This window comes from Amia ocellicauda, chromosome 9 (genome assembly GCF_036373705.1).
Source record: "Amia ocellicauda isolate fAmiCal2 chromosome 9, fAmiCal2.hap1, whole genome shotgun sequence".
Classification (NCBI taxonomy): Eukaryota; Metazoa; Chordata; class Actinopteri; order Amiiformes; family Amiidae; genus Amia; species Amia ocellicauda.
This window is the reverse complement of record NC_089858.1, coordinates 8953360-8975348: the sequence shown is the minus strand read 5'-3', so window position 1 is coordinate 8975348 and position 21989 is coordinate 8953360. Positions and strand designations below refer to the sequence as shown.

At 35.9% G+C, this 21989-nt stretch overlaps 1 protein-coding gene across 2 annotated transcripts in view; it reads right to left on the bottom strand.

Moving 5' to 3' along the window:
• olfm1b (olfactomedin 1b) overlaps nucleotides 1–18017 on the bottom strand; it is a 29309-nt gene extending 11292 nt beyond the window's left edge. The window contains exons 1-2 of one of the 2 annotated variants that reach the window (XM_066712994.1): nucleotides 17555–18017; nucleotides 648–797 (exon numbers count right to left, since the gene is read on the bottom strand). In XM_066712994.1, the coding sequence (XP_066569091.1) occupies nucleotides 648–797; nucleotides 17555–17629 (225 nt within the window). In that variant the 5' untranslated portion in view covers nucleotides 17630–18017. Of the gene's footprint in view, nucleotides 1–647; nucleotides 798–3857; nucleotides 4472–17554 lie in introns of those variants that run through there. The other variant, XM_066712993.1, reaches the window with a different exon arrangement.
• Nucleotides 18018–21989: the final 3972 nt, after the last annotated feature.

The following is a 21989-nucleotide window of genomic DNA, read 5'->3' as shown; positions in this document are numbered from 1 at the left end:
AACAAAATAAGACATTATTTGAAAATTCATCACTGGTTTGATATCTTCTAATTAGGAATTGAAGCTATCTTTCAGAGAGATTGTGCTTTTTGAAATACCTGGTCATTAATATATTTGATTACACAAATCCAGCATTCTATCAATTTAACTACTACAAATATTTAGTTTTCGTCCAACTATCTTTGCACAGTACACAGACAGATTTGATGTGGAGAGACGAATTTGTGTATATATAGGCAACAAATCAAGATGCAGTCTCTTGTGCTCCTGGTGCCAATATAAGCAAAGAAGCCATTTATTTTCATTCTTATCCAACAGGACTCTTTCCTGAAAGGTGGAAAAAGCAAAACAGGGAATAGATATTTCCCTTAATAACTGGTCTCTTTCCTTTTTTCAGCAGCACAGCACAAAACACATTAACCTCAAGTGTCTCTTAGTGACCGAGAGCCCTTGTAAACATGATCGGGCTTCAAATGAGGTCATCTGGAGGCTGCAGTTTTAATGAAAGTGCTTGGACAGAAAAGAAAATTGCTGTCGACATCTGCTTCAGTAAAACTGGTTACTTTCAAGGGGACCTATTACACTATTACACACAATTCCTCTCTCCCCCCAGAGGGAAGTGGGGTGTATGGGGTTGGCTTGGTTACTTTCTCCAGGAGCTGTCTCAGCTGCTTTGTCCTGGCATCACGGGAGCACATCGTCTGCTGTGGCGCCACCACTGTGCAGATACATCTTCCCTCACTGTCCTGCGCTGAACTGTACACCTGCCAGGACTCCTCTGGGTTGGCTGGCAGCACCTAACAATAAATGGCCCACAGAAGGAGGGAATACAGAGAGGAATGGTGCCAGGGGGAAGGAGGTCAGGGAATGGCATTCAGGGACACCAGGAGAGAAGAAAAATAAATGAAATGGAGGAAAGGAGAATTAAGTGCCAGGTTGGCAAAGCAAAGAGCAAAGTGCACATGCAATTAATCAGAAAGAAACCAAAATGGAGGACAAAAGGGAAAAAAGGCAGTGGAAAAGAAGACATTGGTAGATGGGGCATAGGCAAGAGATGTGGGGAAAGAAAAGAGATACAAACCAGTTAAAACAGTCATAAACACAGCTTCTATATTCTACATTAAGCAATGTTTAAATTACTTTGCTGAATGCCCTGCTAATTTTTCCTTTCGGCTGAATTTCATGAAGAGATATTGAAAAGAGGTTCAGTGCCAGGCTTTCATTTGGATGGTTTAAAACTGTATTTTTTTTTTTCCGTATGCACTTACATAACTTTCATGAGATGATCATGTATGATTATGTAAAGAACCATCTGGAGGCTTGAACTTTTGCATATGGTCATCCTGACCTGCAATAATCAAACTCATTCTCTTCATATTAAGAGCATGGTGTCTTTGATAAAAAATATAAAAATAAAATGAATAAATAAAGGTTAATCTATTGAATAGCTTCTGTGAAATTCTGAGAAAAGTCATAATCTGATATTGGGAGCACTATAAAAGGAATGGTACACACACAGCTTTTGAATTTTAAAGTGCTTTTCAGCTGTACAACTCCTATCACACAATCATTCTCCTGTGGAAAGGACACCCTGGCGGTTGTACTTTACTATTCAGTGGAATAATGACACAGTTCTATCCTTTCACAGATCTTTTAGGCGGTTATATTTAAAAGAAAAGTAGCGTGGGATATTATATTGAAATGTACTTGGAAACAGTTGCCTTATATCAGAAGCCATGTTAACTTCAAATTTGCAAAGAAAAATCTGCTGGGTATTTAAAAGCTGCATTGCTTTTATTTTTGTATTGTCATTTTGAGTGATGCCAGAAAACATCAAATGCAGGAAGCAGGCATACACATCCTTTCCATCCTCATTGATGATTGATATGCTGGGACACTCAAAGGTACCATTTTTCTTGGCTAACATTTTCACAGCAGAACAAACCATTCTCTAGGGAGACCCACCGTGTAGCCTGTGCCTTTACAAAAATATTTTTTATGGGCCATACAAATGGATCCTTTCAAGGTTCAATTCACCCCCACTCAGGCAGTCAGTTAAGAGTCATCTAATGTATTTATATATCTTTACCTCTCTTTCAGAAGACAATCTTTTCTGATTCAAGGGTGACTTTCTTTTTAAACAAGAAAGGAATTTAAACCATTAAGTATTTCAGAAACAGTACAAAACTCAATCTCAGTCAACAATCTCAAATCTGCATTATTATTATTATAATTTTGCCTTAAAACCAACTAACAGCTGCCCATAAAGAGTTATTAACAACAGAAATCTACATACTCTGATGGAAAATACCCTGTTGAATTATAACATAACTGAACCTGATGGAAAATATGAGATGAGTTTTTTTGCAATGACGAAAGCAATGAGCAGGATCACATTTAAAGTGAGTCAGTGATCATCAGAATGACGCAAGCAAACGTTTTTGGAGAAATCCAATCCCACTTCTGTGAATGCATTTTCAATATCTCACGTTTTATCCAATCATTAATCAATTTAACTGGCACTGATTTGTAATATATAAAAAGAAAACATGACGATGCTACGTAATATTTAAATATTTAAGTTAAAGAGGTGCATTATGACAGGATGGGTTATTTGTATAATGCAAAAAGAAAGATTTTCCTTTCGGAGAGAGTTCAAATCTGAGCTTTGGTGTTGGCCATTGGTTTACAGGGCAGTGTGACAGAAAGCATGTCTTTGGAGTAGCACTATATAGGGTCGGTGCTAGTATTATAGTCAATCACTGGTGGAAAGCAAAGTGCTGTTATAACCGCTTTCCGTAATATCGTAGCAAATAGACTAAAACAATTGTTTTTTTTCTGAGCAATATTATAGAATCGAGGATTACGCGCTTCAAATTGTTCTTGATCATAATCTTAATCCTTATTGAAGGCGATGGAAGGAATTAAAGAAAACATATCTTATTGGACATCTCCACACAAAGTTGCATACAACAAGTATTTGTAGAACTATATCTTATCTCAAAACGTCACACACAACGTTGTGACAACATGAACACAACTCGTAACAGCGGTACATTCCGACGTTACTACACCATTTCTGTAATGTTACTACGACGTTGCTGCAACGTTAAATTGTTACCTGCGTAAATGTACCAGTGTTAACTTACTTAAAAGAAAATCTTATCATACATTAATCTCAACAATGTATGTAAAGAAAGAGAGCACTGCTTCTTTAAAGCTAGCAAACTGAAACCCCGTGGTTTAACCTGCCCTTGTTCTGCCTTTCTCAAAATGCAATCAATCTTTATGAGTGGGTGCCCTTTGTGCGCCCTTCTTCCAACTCCAGCTCCAGTCTACGGGCTCTGCAGACTGAAACTGCAGCACAACTGGGTGCAAGCAGCTCCCATAGAGTCCAAATGACAGATGACTGAGCACAAGCTGGAGGAAATCCTACTAAATCCCTGTGTACGATTCACAGCGAAGGATATAGATATAATTTACATTGGATATCCACGTTTTTAAAGCACATTTTTTTAAGCACCATCGCTTTTTATATTAAAGTTGCAATGAAACAACTATATGGAGTTTTAGTGCGAGGAGCCAACTGTGAACCTAAACTAATCACAATTTCGATTATACCATTCTGCAAAAATAACAACAACAACAACAACAACAACAATAATAATAATAATAATAATAATAATAATAATAATAATAATAATAGTTATTATTGTTGTTATTATTATTGGTATTATTATACAAATCCACAAAGACATGCACCTTATGGTAAAACAATACAATAACATCAAAGCATCATTTAAGCATGTATTCAGAAAACCCACACTCATGCGTAAAGGGACCCATGCCTAACTTACTCCCGTGCTTCGGTCCAAGCTCCCCCCTTGCGCTGCCGTAAGCTTGGTGGTATTGAGCCCAACCAGGGATGGCAGGGTCTGCGACATCCAGTTGGTGATCATTGCCATAGTGCTGAGCACAACCCCAATTTTGAGTAAAGGCACCGACATCTCTGCACTCTGCGTCTCACCAAAACCTTCATGCTAAGCATCCCGGCGCAGAGCCCTGTTGGCAATCCATGCTGCCTGGGAACGCTTGGCGCAACACCCGTGCCCCTGGCTTGGCCGGTCTCGCCTTGGACATCGCTGATAAAGAAAGCGAAGGAGGCTTTTTTCTTTTCAATACTAGCCCGACACTACTGCAGAGTATAGCTACTTGAGGGAAGGTGGGACGCTGTCCTGCAGCAGTATTAGCTGATCATGAAGAATAGAAGAGAAAAAAAAAAACATGTACATATATATATATATATATAATAAAACAAAAATCTCGTTTCTCTTTTTTCCCTCTCCACTGATCTAAGAGCTCTCAGGGTCGCCTTTTCATTTCAATGAAACCCTTGATCCGCCCCTGCCTGGTGCGCTGTTGAGAAAGTGCGAAAGTGACTACGGGCTGCTCCAAATGGATCAGGGGGAGGAGGTACGATGGATCTATGTAACGGAGCGCAATGGTGATGTCAGGTTCGCTTTGCTTACGAGACGCCCCCCCTGTGCCACCAGGGAGTCGCTGCCTGTGCGTTTTAAATTGGGTTTTATTGCTCTCGATCCCTCCCATGTGGATTGGAGAGCAGGTTTTTGTTCTAGCTGGCTTTCTGGATGCTGGGCGCGTAATTATGTCAGGTGACACTTGGTCGGCAAACCACAATCACAATCGCCCCGATCTTAAACCTAACCTGCAGGTCTTTCTTTTCCTCTACTGGTATCATGCATATCTACAAATCTGATTCTATCATTGCAGTTAAGCACTACCAGAACATGAATGTTTACCATGTATAGTGTTAACTATGTAGAACGATTACTATTTAAAATATATGTGTAATAATGTCCATTTTGTTGTTTGTTTTTTGTTAGACAACAGGAAAGAAAATAGCGCACAATAAAATATACCTACCTCTTGTGGTGTCTAATGATTTCAACATACAGTGAGAAGTATTTTGTTGGTGTTTTATTTGGTTGTTAATTTCAAAATTGACATGTTTGCTGCGGTGACAGGTATTACACCTCACCACAAAGCCTTAGTTTTAGATCTCAGTCTTAGTGCAGTGGTTGTACTTCTATTATGCAATGGTTGGAGGGATTCCGTCAATGGATGGACTTGGTCGCCCCCTTGTAGCTAAACGTTGTATTGCAGGAAGTTTAATTTGACTTTTGTCCCATATCCTGATATGAACTATACTGTCCTGTGGTACTGTACACTTTAACCTGAACACCAGGAGCCTCTAGGTGTTCAATGATACAAATCACTCAAATTGAAAAACCATTTAATCGTGGCAATCGGTGTGTGTGTGTATCGGATACATACATTAAATAATGCTACATGAAATTAAAAATGCACTGAAGCTGAAAGAAAGGAGCAGTGAGAGGAATTTGATATGTGTTTCTTGGAATCTACTAATTTTAGAAATTGGAAATTGTACTAAAATGCATTACGGCGATATCAAAACGATGTTCTTACTTTTTTTTAACCTTTATTTTACCAGATTGATTTACTTTAGATTGATATCTAACAAGTGAGCCCTGGCCAAAAAGTCAGCATAAACCAAGTTACACAAACGTAAAAGAACACAACATACACAATTTATTGATGAATAACTTAAAAACCTACTAGAGAAGATTTCCTAACAAGTAGTAAAACTAACATGTACACTCTGGGGTCAACAGGCACTGATTAATTATGATTAATGGTTATGATTAATCATTAATCTGTATGAAATTGTCAAATTTCAAGTCCTTTTACAAAATGTCAGCGTCGCTGCTGCTCTGCTCGGTCGTGTGCGGGGTGCTGTCCACTAGTGGTGGTGCTGAAATACAATCCATTGTAAACATAATCCGTTTGATCCTTGTTCTTATTGTGTAACATCGTCTCTTTGTGAAGCTTTCTCTACTTCTGAACGTTTGCAGAGAATTGATAATCTCTCTCTCCTTTAATCAGATTATTTGGGCATTTTTAAAATTGCTTTTCGAAAACGGAAAAAGAGTGCCACACCCTATAATCCGATCATACAAGAAGAAGGCCCGCCGTTTATGTAGGTTACACCATATTCGTCTGAAGCTTTTTTCTGACAGTGCGATTGGTAATCTAGTTACTCTCCGAATATCTAAAAAATGTACAATATATTATGTAATACAACTTCTTAAATTCGTCATTATCATCGTCGTTATCATGATTTGAACGTTGCAGATTAAATACGTACATATTTATTGAAAATGACCGTATGTACGGGTGGTAAAGAAATACACACTTGCACTCAATATAATGCAAAACTTTACTGTAAGCGCTGACATCTACTGGGATTCACATTTTTATACACCATAGACGTAAATACATTTTAAACACTATATCCTGAAAACGGCGACATCGCAACATCACCCTAGTATTGAACAATCAAACAAAAATATATTGAAATCTGTTTAACATATTTTTGTATCCTGTTCTGTAGAACTCTACCTATTTAGATTGTGCATTTATATTATAAAAGAACCCCCCTTATAAACGTTGTTATTCAGGGAACAAGACTATACATATACATTACAACACATCAATACACAATTGGCCTTGCTTTCAAATACTAGTTGTAAGATTAGCAGTACTGATATCCCAGGGTACATTTGGCAGGCATTTCAAGACTGCTTTAAATAAAACATAGCTCTGACAACGTAAGACAAAATCATATCCAAAAAACTAGGTCACATTATATTATCTATTTATATGCTATTGTTTCTCTGTTACCCAGGAACCTAATGCCCTGTTATTTTATTGTATTGTTTCCCTTACTGAGACATTATTTTTAATTTAAAAAGTGTGCTTTAATATATTAATGAGAAAACCCTATAAGACCCTATAAGCATATTTCATTCAGACAATAAATAAATCTCGAAACTTAAAAAAACTTTTTACATTTCGTAGTTAAAAAAAAAAAAATCAGGTCAAGATATAATAAATAAGTATTTTATGATTACTTGATTCGTGTTTGATTAAACCACTTAAGATTAGACATGCATAATAGAAAATGCCATTGTTTCTCATGCTGGCCTATTAATACTGTGTGAAATCTAATTGGAAATTACCAATTCTAAGGGAAATTAACAGAACTATTGATTTAAAATCTTTAAAACTGGAATAATGTTACAAAAATGAACTCATTCCTTTGACAATGATTTAGGCCAATACAAATATGGAATTGATTAACCAATTCCCCATGATCCCTGTGAGCAAGCACCTGGTGCACCCAAAAATCTGACCATTACTGCACATTAACATTACCGAAAACAAATGGAATTTGTCTGGGTGGAGAAACTGGACGACACCCCCCAATAACCCAGCCCTTTTTCTGACATTTTGGTCATGGTGAAAATATAACATGGGTATTCCAAACTTCAGATTCAAACTTTAGTGCATACTTACAATGAGTATGCACTGGACAAGGTGAACAAATTAATAAATAAATAGATAAATAATAGGACTGGAGAATTGGGCAACGTTTTGTACAATCCTCCAAATGTGTAATCCCTGAAATATTGAAAAATATCAAAATGAATTACCTAGTTTGAAATTATGATTGCTCAGTCATTACACAGTTCAAATCTAGTGACAACTCCAGATAAAAGCCCTGTTGTGACTTGTTTGGTGCTGGTAAGGAGGGTGTTCTGAGCTGAGCAGCTCATCCATAAAAAGTAAAATACACTCACTGGTACAGAATAAAACTATTTTGTGCTGGATAGTTCAAGTAGAAAATTATAATTCTAACCAGCAGCATATCATTTTTTAACTGCACACTGCCTTAATGGCCAACTAAAGTATGCATTAAAAAGCTAGGGGTAATGAGATAATATGGGCACACAAGATATATTGAAGCAACTCTGTAAAACAAGGAAAACTTTAATATTTTTCCAGAGTGTAGGGGATGCATATCATTTAAAATCTCAAGACTGAAAATGGTGCAAACTTTCACGCAACACCTCTCAATTTGTTTCCAGATTGCAAGGGAATTAAACAACCAGTAATGTAAACCATTTATTTGAGCCCTTTTAGGTGAATTGCCCTAAGAAATAACATTATAAATATTTTAAAAGTCTATATGTATTCATTGGAACTTAAGACATAAGGGGATATTAATCCCTAATATTAATTAGGTGGGGGGGTGGGTAAGGCTGCATTAAATTCCATTTTAAGGTCACCTAAATCTTGTGCAGGATTTATTAAAAGAAAATCTATAATTTATTCTCTATTGTGTCTTTGTGTTTTTTTTGGAGGGGGGGGGGGCATCTCAGCACTCTTAAACCAACACTCTCTGGACTGTAAGGCCTGACCCACAGTCTGCGTTGAGGCGTTTGTTATCTGACCCACTCACAGGCCTGCTGTTAATGATTTTAAAACAGAAGGAGCTTTGCGATATTAATTTAAAGTGCGTTCTAATCTGGTGTTCACTAATAAACTGCTAAAGACCTGGAAAAAGTAAAATAAAGTAAAATACAATCCCAATATAAGAACTACTTTTACAGTTGTAGGTCCACACTGGGACATGGGAAAAGAAAAGACGTAATATAAAAACGAAATGTGTGTTGGAATAAGAATATTCTGAAAGGGTAACTAATTGAAATGCAGCTTGGGCAACAAAAAACAAACAAATAAATCCTGCCAGAAAGTACTCATATAAATAATATGCTACAATTGGGAAAGTGCTCATATAAGTATGTAATGTTATTTTAGGACCAGCAATAAAATTATCCAGCTTGTCAATGCATAGTCCCTAGACAGAACCAAGCCATTGTTATTTCCATAGACAGTTAAAATACATCACCTCTCTGAATTCCCAGAGTTGCAGAGTTGTGAATGCAATGTTGTTAATACAGTAATTGTCTATATGGCCCAATACCACTGCAAAAACAACATACTCTGCTACAGTAATGGAGACTTCACACGTGAAACCTGATGCACAAATTGATTAATCAGTCACACAGCAGGAATGGAGATGTTTCTTCCAGGACATAATGACAATGAACAAGAGTATTCTCTGTTTTCTATTTAAAGCATTTCCCCCTCATAGCCATGCATGCAATTTAAAGTAATACAAATTACAAATCATTTAAATGAATCCATTATAAGGATTTCTTCATAAAAGTAAAGTCAATAAAGTTTTTTTTTTCTTTTTCAATTCCTGTCCACTCATGTTTTACCATTTGGAATAAAGCACATTTTGCTTTACCAAGTGTGACCTTTTAAGAAAATTGTTGTTTTCTTGAAAGTGAAAAGGTAAATACTACGGGATTACAAATAAATCAAAGAGTGTAGCTAACCTCACTGGCAGCAGAACCCCAAGACTGTAAAACATAAAATAAAATAATGCAGTAGTTTATTTCTTGAGGGTGAAGATTTTCTTTTGTATTTCTTTTTAAGTTGATTTGTTTTCCTGTTTTGTTGTCATTGGAGAGCACTATGATTGCCAGTATATAGTAATAGTTTTGACTGTATTGTACCAACAGTGGTGAAATTTCATAATGAGGGCCTGTACATCTTCCAACATGAAATATTATGTAAACAATAAAAATAAAAATAATGTGTAACACAGTGTTTCATGAAGAATATCCCACAGAAGAATGCTGGAATAAATTGGCGGGGCAAATCAATGTCTCTCTCTGCAGTAAAAACTGTCCTGTACAATATTTCTCCAATCATCTATCAGTAAGAGTATAGAAGTCAATCAAACCCAAGTGTGAACCTACAGCCCATTGAATATCACTGAGTATCTGTCTTTGCTATCGCTCTGTTGTCCTGATATGTTTGGTAATGCAGTATATATCTCTGCACAAATTTAGCTTCCAATTGTGCAGAAAATACAATTTCACAACATCCTTCCCCTCCTGTAATATACTGCAAAGAAACCTGAGGGCTCTGTATAATGTGTGCAGTGTAAAACAAACTGTGTGTCTGTGAATAGAAACATTGTGATTCCATTGTTTCATCATTGGCATCCCGAGCTGTCAATTAAGGTCTCAATTTATTAAGGAATCCTTCCTCGCAGTTTGTCTCTCTGACCTTTATCGTCTAAATGAACCCACTGTTCCAACTCCATTAGATGTGAAACAGCTTTTAACTGCACATACATCACCTCAGTGTCCACAATGAGCCATTTCATGTGGGCGACAACATTTGCTGATGTTCAAAGAGGAACTCCTGTGGTCTTAATTGTGTATGAGTTTAAAACAATTGTGTTTTTCAACGGATGTGAAGCACAGATGCACAGGAGCTGAATGGTCAAAATGTGGCCTCATGCATTCCCATACATTTTCATTGTCAATCATTAAGAAGGTGAGAGAAGGGTGTATCAGTAATGTTGCACAATGTAGCAAACGTGGTATCAGCATGTTTCATACTCTCAAATTGTGTTTGTTTGTTTTGTTTTTTTCGTTTTTTCTCTCTTTCAGACACACCTCACATTCCAAATACATAACACAGCTCTTTGTTCATAAAATGGTCTGGGTAAAATTATAATGTATGGAAAAAATTCACATATAAAAGAAAACACGAAGGAAACAAACAAACAAACAAATGTTGACTTGCAAGAATTTTCATAAGTTAACTTTCATAACTTTTCATCGTTTGTGTTGTCTGTTCACTGTATGGCAAATGCAAACTAGTTTTGCAGTGCAAGAACAATGTAAATTGCACATTGGAGTAACATGATTTGATAAATAGAGGCCTCTGAGTGTTTGATTAATGGCAGAGCACTCTGTGTTAAATTATTAAATAGCCCTCTCCGATCCTATTGAAACATGTAAAACACAGGCCCATGGGGAAACTACACAGGGATACAATAGTCTTTCTTGTGTGATGGATACAATAAGATACAAACCAAAGAATATATGGCTTGATTGGAATAAAGTGACAAGAATATTTAGTAACTAAGTACAGGACTGCGTCATCAGGGGATATTTTGTACTATGTATACTGTGTGCAGAAAATACTAATACTATAGTAAAAAGTGACTTGAAGGAAAATATGAAAGCTATACTAAATCAATCAATACTCCATAACATTCAACTTCTTAATACATTCAAAATGCAATGGGTTTTAACTGTACATTGATTACACTGTTAATAAAATCCTAGATAAATCTTGATCATATTCCTTTGAAAAATTGAAATGTTCCTTTCCCTCGCTGTTTTCCATTGTATATGATATTATAATTTATAATTGGAAAGTAATATTGCTTTAATGTGGCGGCAAACACAATATTAGCAATAATTCTGTTTGGAGCAGTTTCGGATAATTCCTGATGTGTAAAGCTATGACAGTGATTAATGAGAATTCCCACCGCAAGGAGCAGTTTTTAGTATCTCTGTGACAATCCATGAGGTTTTCAAGGTAGCAAAATGTATTTAAAGGAACTGGTGTCATTACTCATGCACAAAATTCTGAATGGCTGAGTCGAATTAACTTTAGCACCATGCTTTGCGTGAGAGTGTTGGGAAGTGATAACTGTGCAGTCAGCAAGTCCTATGTTCAGTGCTGTGCAACACAAGTTGTTTGGACTTCACATTATCAAACTGTGAAGTTAATTTGCACAGTGAGATCAGATTTCAATTTAATGGAAAGAACAGTAAGATACTAAAGGTAGGAGCAGGTGAACACAACAATATTTTTAGCCTTCATATGTAATCCATAAGACCTGAAATATACAAATACGATCACGAAGCACTGTTTTTTTATTCTTGTGGTTGTCATTCCGCCGCGGTTCTGCTGCAAGCCGCCTGGCAGTGACAGACTAAGGGTCTGTGTCAATCAATGATACACTGTAAAACATTCAAAAGTGTTGTAGCACGAGTCCTTTTCAGCAGGGATTGAAATTAAATGTTAATATCAAATGTTACTATCAAACTTATTCCGAAAAGACAACTGTAAATGCTTTGTGTGTACAAGTTTAAACATTAACAAATAAGTCACAGTACAAATATTGTTTTCAGTTTGTTCAAAAATACCATTAATTTATTTGATTTGGCATGTTGACTGTCACTCTGGGTCTGATACTGTCTGTTTCCATCCTGAAGCCAGCCTTGACATTTTGCAGGCACCAAGTAAGTCAGTTTAAGAAACATTTTAATGAATGAAGGTAGCTAGGACCAATTGCAATCCAAAAATATATAGAAGAAGAGTTTCTGTATCTGGAATCTGTCATTTCCAAACACTCCTAATGAGGAGGTTTGTATTCATTAAGACTCATCCCACCTTTAAAATCCGTTCACTTGAATACGATCCACAGGGGGAAGGAAAATTAATCACCTTACTGTTAGAATGTGTGTCATATCTGCATAGCATTCTTTACATTATTGAAAGTTTAAATGCCATTGTTGATTTGAAAGACTGTTGGACCAAAAGTGTTGTGGCATCTAATTCTAATTCTAAATTCTAACAAATTCGTTATCAAACTTTATACATATAAGGGATATTGCCTAATATTGTTTGTATTTGTGTTTTATTGTTTGTTTGGTAACATGTTATTAAGTAATTTCAAATTCTGTGATGCATAGGCAGCACTATCACTTTATGTGAACCTCTAATACCTCATTTTTAGTCATCTCTTCTACTTATTAAATCATGGGAATATTCTGGCACATAAAATGAAAGTCTTATGTAGATGTGTTAAGCCTTTGTTATACATGGTAGTCTTGTAATAAGGATAAAACCCTTCTTCATGCCTATATGCCACTTTAAATTGTAACCTTATGTTATGAAAAATGACTGGAGTAAACTGTGAAATATGTTCAGGCTTGATTTGCATGATGCACTTTCTCCATATTTATTGCTGCATGCCTAGAGCCTAAAACAGCCAATTAGCAAAATCTATGGACATTATTTTATTTGTGTGGGAAAGGACACTTTAAAATCTGGGACACTTTTTTAAATTAGAGATAGAGATAGTCTGTTCATCATATACAACTGATGATCATATTGAAAGAATTGGCCAGATTACAATTTAAGTCATTTGAATCCCATATAATATTCTCAGGTACTAAAATAAATTGTACAACCACAATTATCAGTATTTAAACAAATAAGATGCCTTGTAGGCTCCTGTGTGTATGTCTGTGTGAAAGTGGATATAACACAAACACATATATATAATACTGATTTTACAACTGTGATGTTACATTTATATCTTGAAAAGCTTTGTGTTTTGTAACGTAAGCTTACAGGGCAATACATACTGATACTATATTATTTCATCCATAATTTAATGGTGTTAGTATGCACAACATAAATAAGGCAAAGTCAGTCATGCCTTTGTTAGGGGTTACATTGACTAAATGTCAGCGTATCAATGGATTTTTTAAAGGACAATAAACAAAGCACAATGCTTCCCTGCTAAATTTTCACTCCCTTTGACTTCCCTAAAGTCAAATAAATGCTAACAGCAATATAAAGATCCCAAAGTCGATGAGATACATCTTTACATGCTAACAATAACACTAGCTTTTTCAAGCACATTCACCCTTGGGGACACAAACAGTGCAAGAATATTGCACCATCTAGAATATAATAATAATAATAATAATAATAATAATAATAATAATAATAATAATAATAATAATAATAATAATAATGACTTGTCATCTCTTGATGTGCCTTGAAGAATTTGGTGGGAAAATGTTGTACTGGTTTGTGACATTTTACTGGAAATGTGAGTCTTCAAATCCATAAATTTGAGCCTGACAAGACAAGTACATTCAAGTATGTTCTTTAAGCATCAACCAAGCATATTTATTTGACATAACCAGATTAATATCTCTCTCTCTCTCTCTCTCTCTCTCTCTCTCTCTCTCTCTCTCTCTATATATATATATATATATATATATATATATATATATATATATATATATATATATATATATATGCTTAGAATTTCATTTGTAGACAATACTATATTTTTTCTTCCATCATATTTCCCTAAAGACACAGATGTTATTATACTGTAGGGCAGCACATTCAGGCAGCTATTATCCTTAATAAAAGTTAAAGAAAGTTGTGTTTTATTTGAGGCATTATATATATATATATATATATATATATATATATATATATATATATATATATATATATATATATATATACAGTAAATGTCGTTAATCCATTAGAATAATAAATAATAAAAGTAAACTAACATAAACATAAATATATCTTCTGAAATGGTCTTTAAGACGACACTCCAATATGTGTCCTATGGGGATGGTTTATATTTAATATATGCATTTGCAGCCTTATTGTTGTGAAAGGTACTTATTCAGAGCAAATTATATCTGTTTGGTTGAACGTCTAAAATTGCGTATTTCAGCATTTAAATCTACCTCGAATGCAATTAATTTCACGTAAGTAAAGGCGTTAATTCTGGACACTATTAGTTTTAACTGAAAATACTAAAGGTGACGGCGGCACATGTTAACAGACTTCATTCAATGAAGCATCAAGAGCTTTCAATTCAAGGGAGGAAAAAAGTTCAAATGACGAGTTAGCTGCAGGGTTAATAACGAGGAGGGAAATGCAGCCTACAGTATTTGCAACAATGACCATATACTTGGTGATGGTTATTAGCGTCATGAACCGAAAGACCGTTTATACTTTTGATAGTTTCTTATATATTTACAATATGTACGCACTATTAAATAACATCTTGTGTAGAACTTTTTTGATTGCATGTTGATAAAAGTGACACTTAACTTTTAGAAAATATGAAATCTAAAACACTACTAAGAAACCATGTGCATATAGCCTTTTATGTTGTTTTTGACTTGTTTTACTTGTACTTCCCCTTACACTAATCTTTACAAAGAAAATGGAAAAGAAAACAAGAACATCAATAAGAAGAAGAAGAAGAAGAAGAAGAAGAAGAAGAAGAAGAAGAAGAAGAAGAAGAAGAAGAAGAAGAGGGAGAGGGAGAGGGAGAGGAAGAACAAATCTATAATGGTGGGAGGAACCGAATTCGGAATTGTACGGACGTTTTGTGAAATTTATGACACAAATAATTTGCCTTATCGAGACCTGAGCTACAAAAGTATAAGAAATATGGTTGTAAACTTTCAAAGCTTTGTTATACCAAGATACCTATGACCCTTATACCAGCGTAGCGCTGCCCACCAGGACACAGCCACAGTCAAGTCCCAAGGTGCTCTACAAGCTACATAATCATTGTGCTAAACCTGGACCAGTACAGATTTCTGTGGATGTCCATCACCTCCCCTTATAGATGTATCTAAAGCATCTCCAACGATGAGAAAATAATAATAATAATAATAATAATAATAATAATAATAATAATAATAATAATAATAAAACTGTGTAATGCTTGCATTGTGCTATACAAATTAATTAATCAATCAACCAATCAAGTCATTAATTATTGTTATTTGGAATGTGAATATGACTATTGTTATTATTATTATTATTAATAATAATAATAATAATAATAATAATAATAATAATAATAATAATAATATAATGATGATGATGACTATATGGTATGCATAGGCGGACTGGCCTTCGGGCAACTCTGGCAAATGCCAGAAGGGCCGGTCCATTTTTTAATTCCCATGTGGGCCGATCGCCCCGTGTAGACACCCGGACCGCACATCGCCTGCACGCAGAACCACACTTTTGCAACCCCCACTCCCCCCCACCCTTCTCGGACCGCACTTTATTGGGACCCAGTCTTCACCAGTCGTCGCCCACCTGGGTTAAAGTCCAGGGCCGTTTTTTGGTCCCAGTCCCAGTCCGCCCCTGATGGTATGGTATAAATGTATCTAAATGTGTCTCAGGTTAATGTCGCTTTAAGTTTCCGATCAATCGTGGCTTGTTTCATAGGTCGCTGAGCATCTTGTCTTGAACTTTACATGGTAATCGTGCTGGAAAAGAATAACCTTTGTTTAACCCACAGTACTGCGCTTCTTGGACCAGTGTCACTTACAATACAATACAAGGAAACTGCTTACGGGACCAAAATATTATCCTGTCGCTTCCTATGTGTTCAGTGAGATTGTGCCCTTATGGATAAAATATATGAGCTTTTTTGACTTTTTTCAAACAGCATGAATATTTAAAATGGTTATACTTTTTGGAAACTGAGTACACAGGGTGCACTAATGTGCACCATCTAGAAATGGAACTTACAATACGATATTTGTTTCAATTTGTACCGACAAACAAAATAAGATGCATTTAAAATATACATATTGTCCGTAGAAGCAAGGTGTCTACATTGAATTGTACAACTGTAGTCGTTATTAAGTAGCGGAAAAAAAAAAAAAAAAAAAAAAAAAAAAAAAATATATATATATATATATAATTCTGCTTGTGTATGATAAATAGTATATGCAATTGGAAAAATGATTGGGGTAGTTAAGGTACGAGTACGACAATATGATTACTTAAGTACAATAAAAAGATATATATAGTAACTTGCATGTAAAAATCGTATATTTGTCACAGATACAATATATTATTTCGCCATTCAGGAGACAATGGTAGCCTATTCATTGCACTTACATGATACATACAATTTTTTTTTTAACCTAAGTCCCTAACCTAAGTCTAAGTCCCTCTGAAACGGGTGATAGCCGTAATACACAGTATTTACTCTCCGCGTTCAGACTAAACACCTATAATGGATATATAAACCTATAATCAATGCAATATTTAAATAATAATACAGTACAGAAGGAAAACATCAGAAAATACGAGATCTGAGGATTGGTCTAAGCTTACAGTAAGCTGTACATCATCGTGTAGTAGTAGAAGTAGTAACAATATTAAAAGTAGTAGTAGTAGTAGTAGTAGTAGTAGAAGAAGAAGAAGAAGAAGAAGAAGGAGAAGAAAGAGAAGAAGAAAGAGAAGAATAAGCTAATTCTCGAAGATAATGGCAATGCTTTTACAACACACCTACACTTTGTTACTTTCCAAAATACACTGAGCAGTGAAAGCTAACTAATGTCGAATATACGTAAACACTTCCACACTCTAATTTTCTTTAGTTTTCGTATACCCCCATACTAAATAAAGCAACCCTTTATTTTGAGATTTTTGCAAACTTCCGAAGGAGATATACCTGGAGGCAACCCCACCCCCTCCCCATGCCCACTCCAAAAACAACAAAAAATACAATTATAAATATAACAATTAAAATGTAAATAAAAACTGTTATGGATAATAATAACAGTAGTAGTAGTAGTAGTAGTAATAGTAGTAATTATTATTGTGAGCTGTATACAAGTATTTTCTAGTCTTATCGCTTATACAAGAACATTATCAGCCCACCGTCTGTGAATCTGCACCCTGCCATGTCCTACACATACATATTAGGGGCATTTAATCCCACTCGACTGATCAGCTTTGGTGCACAATCTGCCTAATTCATCAGATTGGTTTAACGACAGACCAGCTTATCTGTCCGCTATTGAGCTAATCGAGGTTCGTATAGCTTTAAATGGGGGAAAAATGGCGTTTGTAAACCTACTTGGGTGAGTTCTGTGCCCATCAAGATGAGAAGGATAAGACTCAAAAGCTTGCTTGCGGGCTGCATGTCTTGCATCCGATGCCAGGACCGACGCTCTCACATGCAGGTCTTTTTCCCCCCCCACACTATTTTCTTCTCCTTGTGGAGAGACCCCTTCTTTCTTGTTGCAGTCTTCTCTGCAGCCTTCAGCACCGAAATAAAGGAAAGCAAGAAATCTGGCTGGCGGAGCCGTCACTTTGCATATTTATTGTATCCCCAGTTTCTCAGTGTGAGTGCCTCTTTTTTCTTCCTCTCTTCAATGGCTGCTGCTCCGATTGCTGGGCATTTGCAAAGGCAGGGAATGCAACGGAGCACGAAATGATGATTCTCCTATTGCCAAACTTTGCTTCAGAGAGGGGGGCTGACAGGAGAGCGAGAGGAAAAAATTGAGAAAGCAGGAGCTAGCCACGGTGCTGAAACCGGATATGACATCAGGCAGGCGTGGGAAATTCAAGTAGAACGAACAGAGAGAGAGAGAGAGAGAGAGAGAGAGAGAGAGAGAGAGAGAGAGATGGGGGGGTAAACGCGGGTTGATTTCATCGGGTCTTTTTTAATGACAGATTTAATAATGTTTTAGACAACCAGTTATTATATATAGCCAGCCCAAATGATGCGCAATACACAAAGGAGAGGTCGATCATGATGAGCGTTGTAGCAGGCACTAGTGGAGTTGCTATGGAGACAGTTTTTTCCCCATCACTGAGCTATACCAAGTCAAATCTTGTTTTATTAATAATGGATAACGCCAACATTTGGTGCTCATGGATTATATATGGAAAAGCAAACTTAACAAAATGCTTAACAAGAGTTTGGTCTAGATTGTCCATGTTCCTATAGTGCTGCAAAATATATTGTATGTGTTTCTTTGTTTCCAATCCAAGTCTGCTTCATCATTCAGAAGAAAATAACTACAAAGTACCCGTGCAGAGGCGATCAATGAACAAAGAAGAACCAAGAGGCCAGAGGACTTCAGTTGAGCCAGTTTATTCCATACATAGTGCTCTCGAGTGAGCAAAAAGCAGACTGACTCCAGAGATACCAGCTATATAGGCATTATGTAACATATCATATGTTAATGGTTTTTCCCCCAATAGTTTTCCCCAACTACTGTCCTCCCTCTTTCCACAACACTACTTGAAACTTCATATCCTCCACAAGGACATATGCATCCTTTGGCACCTATATTCCTTGTTGTCAGCATATGTGAATGCTCAGCTGTTTTGTGAAGTCTACAATGCCAGGAGAGGTGACTGCCCAGGATCAATCCTGTGCTCCATTTGTCTGTATGTGAAGATTTTCCCTCATTCAGCAATATTAGAGTCTGAGAGACAAGCTCAAGGTTTCTTTAATTAATTTTATGCTCATTTCCTGGACCCTTCACGTGCAACTTTAGAAAAAACAATGATCTGCTTTTTGAGTATTTGAGGAGAAGCAATAGACACCTCTTTCATAGTGCAATTTAAGTTGTTGCCCAACTCGATTCTTCCTTTCTAATATATGCCTTTGTTTTATGGTTGGTTATATATACATATTAATGATTATTATACCTAGAAATGTGTTATCCTATAAGGTACAAATCCTGGTGAAAGAAGATAGTACTTTATAATGTGAGAGTGAATAGAGAAGTAGTAACCAAGCCATAGAGCCCTTGAAAATGAATGGTTGTGTCCCCTTCTGACAAAGCAAGCTCCTAAGGCAGATTAAATGAGAAACATTTTCTTCAAGCTTTAGTCAATGGTCAAAAATGAGGTTTGTCCAACCTCTTCCATGATTGATTTGAAATGTTATTTGATGTATTGTTGTCTAATCATCCAGAGTGAGTCAGAATGTGATTACATACATCAGTGGTCAGGAAACACTAGAGTGACAGTTACCCCTTTCTGTTAGCAGTTTTTAGCACATGGGACTTTAATTGGCAGAAGAGCCTTTCATTTTGGTAATTCCAAGAACCAATAATATTCACAGCAGCATGGAAAACTCCTCAATTATCCAGTCTCATCATGATAATTTTAATAGCATAATATTTGTTTCTCCTTGCATATGTATTTAGTGGAATTGATTTAAATGTTATGGTCTAATGACTGAACACATTGATTGCTTTCTGTCACCAGTAGTGACCACAATAGTCAACCGTATACACGTTAATTTAACTGCACATATCTCCTCTAGCAAGGTGCTGAACAAGCCTGGCTCTGCTGCTGCATAGTTGAAATAATTGTGACAGCACTGAAAATGTGTTGTGATATTGCTTTTTAGACTTCAGTTTCCAAAAAGTTAAAAAGGTGTGTAAGGTACAGACTGGAGTTGGTCTTGAATTTGACAAAACCAAAACATAGAAAGCCAGGTCTTATAAGGTCTCTGCTTTGCTTGTGAATAATCTGTGTGAATAAAATATGATGGAACCATTCCAAAACTTGGGGTAAATTAAATCAAGGACTAAGAGTGGATGTCTAAATTGTGTTTCTTACTGTTGATGGTCTTTAAAACCTCTGTCAATTCAGTTATCTTGCTGTCTTCCCTGGCAGTCAGAGTTTCAAACAGTGCTCTTTTTCTCTGTCCATACAACATAGTGGTGGTGTCTAACACAACTAAGGCATTCATGGTTTGTTGGATTGACAATTGAGGACCATATTGTGTTATCCATTCTCCGCAGCTTCTTTTTCTCCAGAATAATGCACCTTTCCAGAATTTCCTGACACGGTAAAAAACTGCAATCCCCCATCAAAGTCTGCATAATTCTGTCTGACATAAACTGAAGAGATGATCTATGAAAGGCTTATTAAACATCTCTCCTTTGTGTTGTGGGTAGCTGAATGAATAAGCTAAGAACAACCCAACATTGTTTCCCCCTTTTTCAGGATTAGTTGTGATGTGGGCACCACCATACTTAAATGAGTAAATAACAGACAGATAGATATAAAGAACACACCTCAGTCAATAATATTGTTTTTCTGTGATATCAGAGCATCTACACACATTTCTATTTGATGAGAGATTTCAATGAGAAAATATGATGTGTGCTTTCAAGTGTAAAGGTAAATATCCCTGCAGACACCAAGGGAGCAGCCTCTGTTGTGGGTAATTGACTTCAGAACAGTAAGTGTTTTTATTTGTAAGTTATAACGGGACCTAAAAGCTAGCCTTTTTGTAAAGAGATATAAAACACAATTCCTCTGCCACACTGCAGCTCACAATGAGGAATGCAATTAGAAGAAGTGAAAAAGCACAAACATTATAGAAATCCACACAGAAACACACAAGTTTTTAGCTGTTGATTTTTGCCTGCTCTTTGATTTATGGATCGATTTGATTGTGCTTTCGTATTTAAATTGTTTTTTTTTTTTTTTTTGAGCAATCCATTTTATTTAGGTGGTGTCTTTGTGTTTGGAATTGTTTATTTTACAATTCTGCTTATTCCCTCCAAAAGCATTTTGTAATTCAAATGCTTACACAAAATGGCAAAACTGGTATAATCCACTTTGAGTGCTCAGTTAAATAACTTAAGGTTATTGTTTTGAATGTTTTGTTTCTTTCATCTGTGCAACTGAATTTGATTTTATATTGTTTTGAAGCAGGATAAAACTGCATCACACTGTACTGACAGTCTCATCAATAATTTGATCTATTCATTCTTTTAAAACTGGATTGTTTTCTCAGACCATCTGCAAAAGTCTTCACATTCATTTCAGATTCTACTTTCATATATATATATTTTTTTTAAATAAAGATTTCAGGTGCTTTGTCAGTATGAAGTCAATTTTTAAAAATATGAGTGTTCTTTAGTGATAAGCAGCTCAGATCTTTATGTTTCTTTGTAATAGCTTTTTATACTGGGAGGATATTTAATGGCTCCATCAATTGCTTGCAAAGCTAGCTTTAGTGCAATTCGAAATCTGCAGCACTCTCATCCAGCACCCAACATAATAAAGCTACAATATTGCTGATAGTTTTGAGAATACCATGTAATACGACCTGGTTGAACACACAGCATCCCAAAAAAAGAATAATCTTGTGTTTCCTACTAACACTGGTATCATGTGTTTGTATTTATTTCACTAAACGTGCTGACTTCGGATTGCATGACTCAAAAATGATGTAGATCTAAGATTAGGTTCACCCTCCATATTTAGGAAAATAAATGCTTCCATCCAGGATATAAAGGTACAAAGATAGCTAGGGGTTATGTCCCTGAACATGTTCTCAAATGAATTTAATTAAATTTCCATCCTAAAGGTTTTAACCTTTGATCTTTTACAACTCAAAAGGTATTAGCTTCTGTAGCCCTACAAGGTCACCGAGTGTATGCTGTATAATTGATAGAGCCTGGAGATTTGGTGGGGCTACGCACTGTACAGAATAACATGACTGCTAGGTATTTATCATACAACTTCACTGC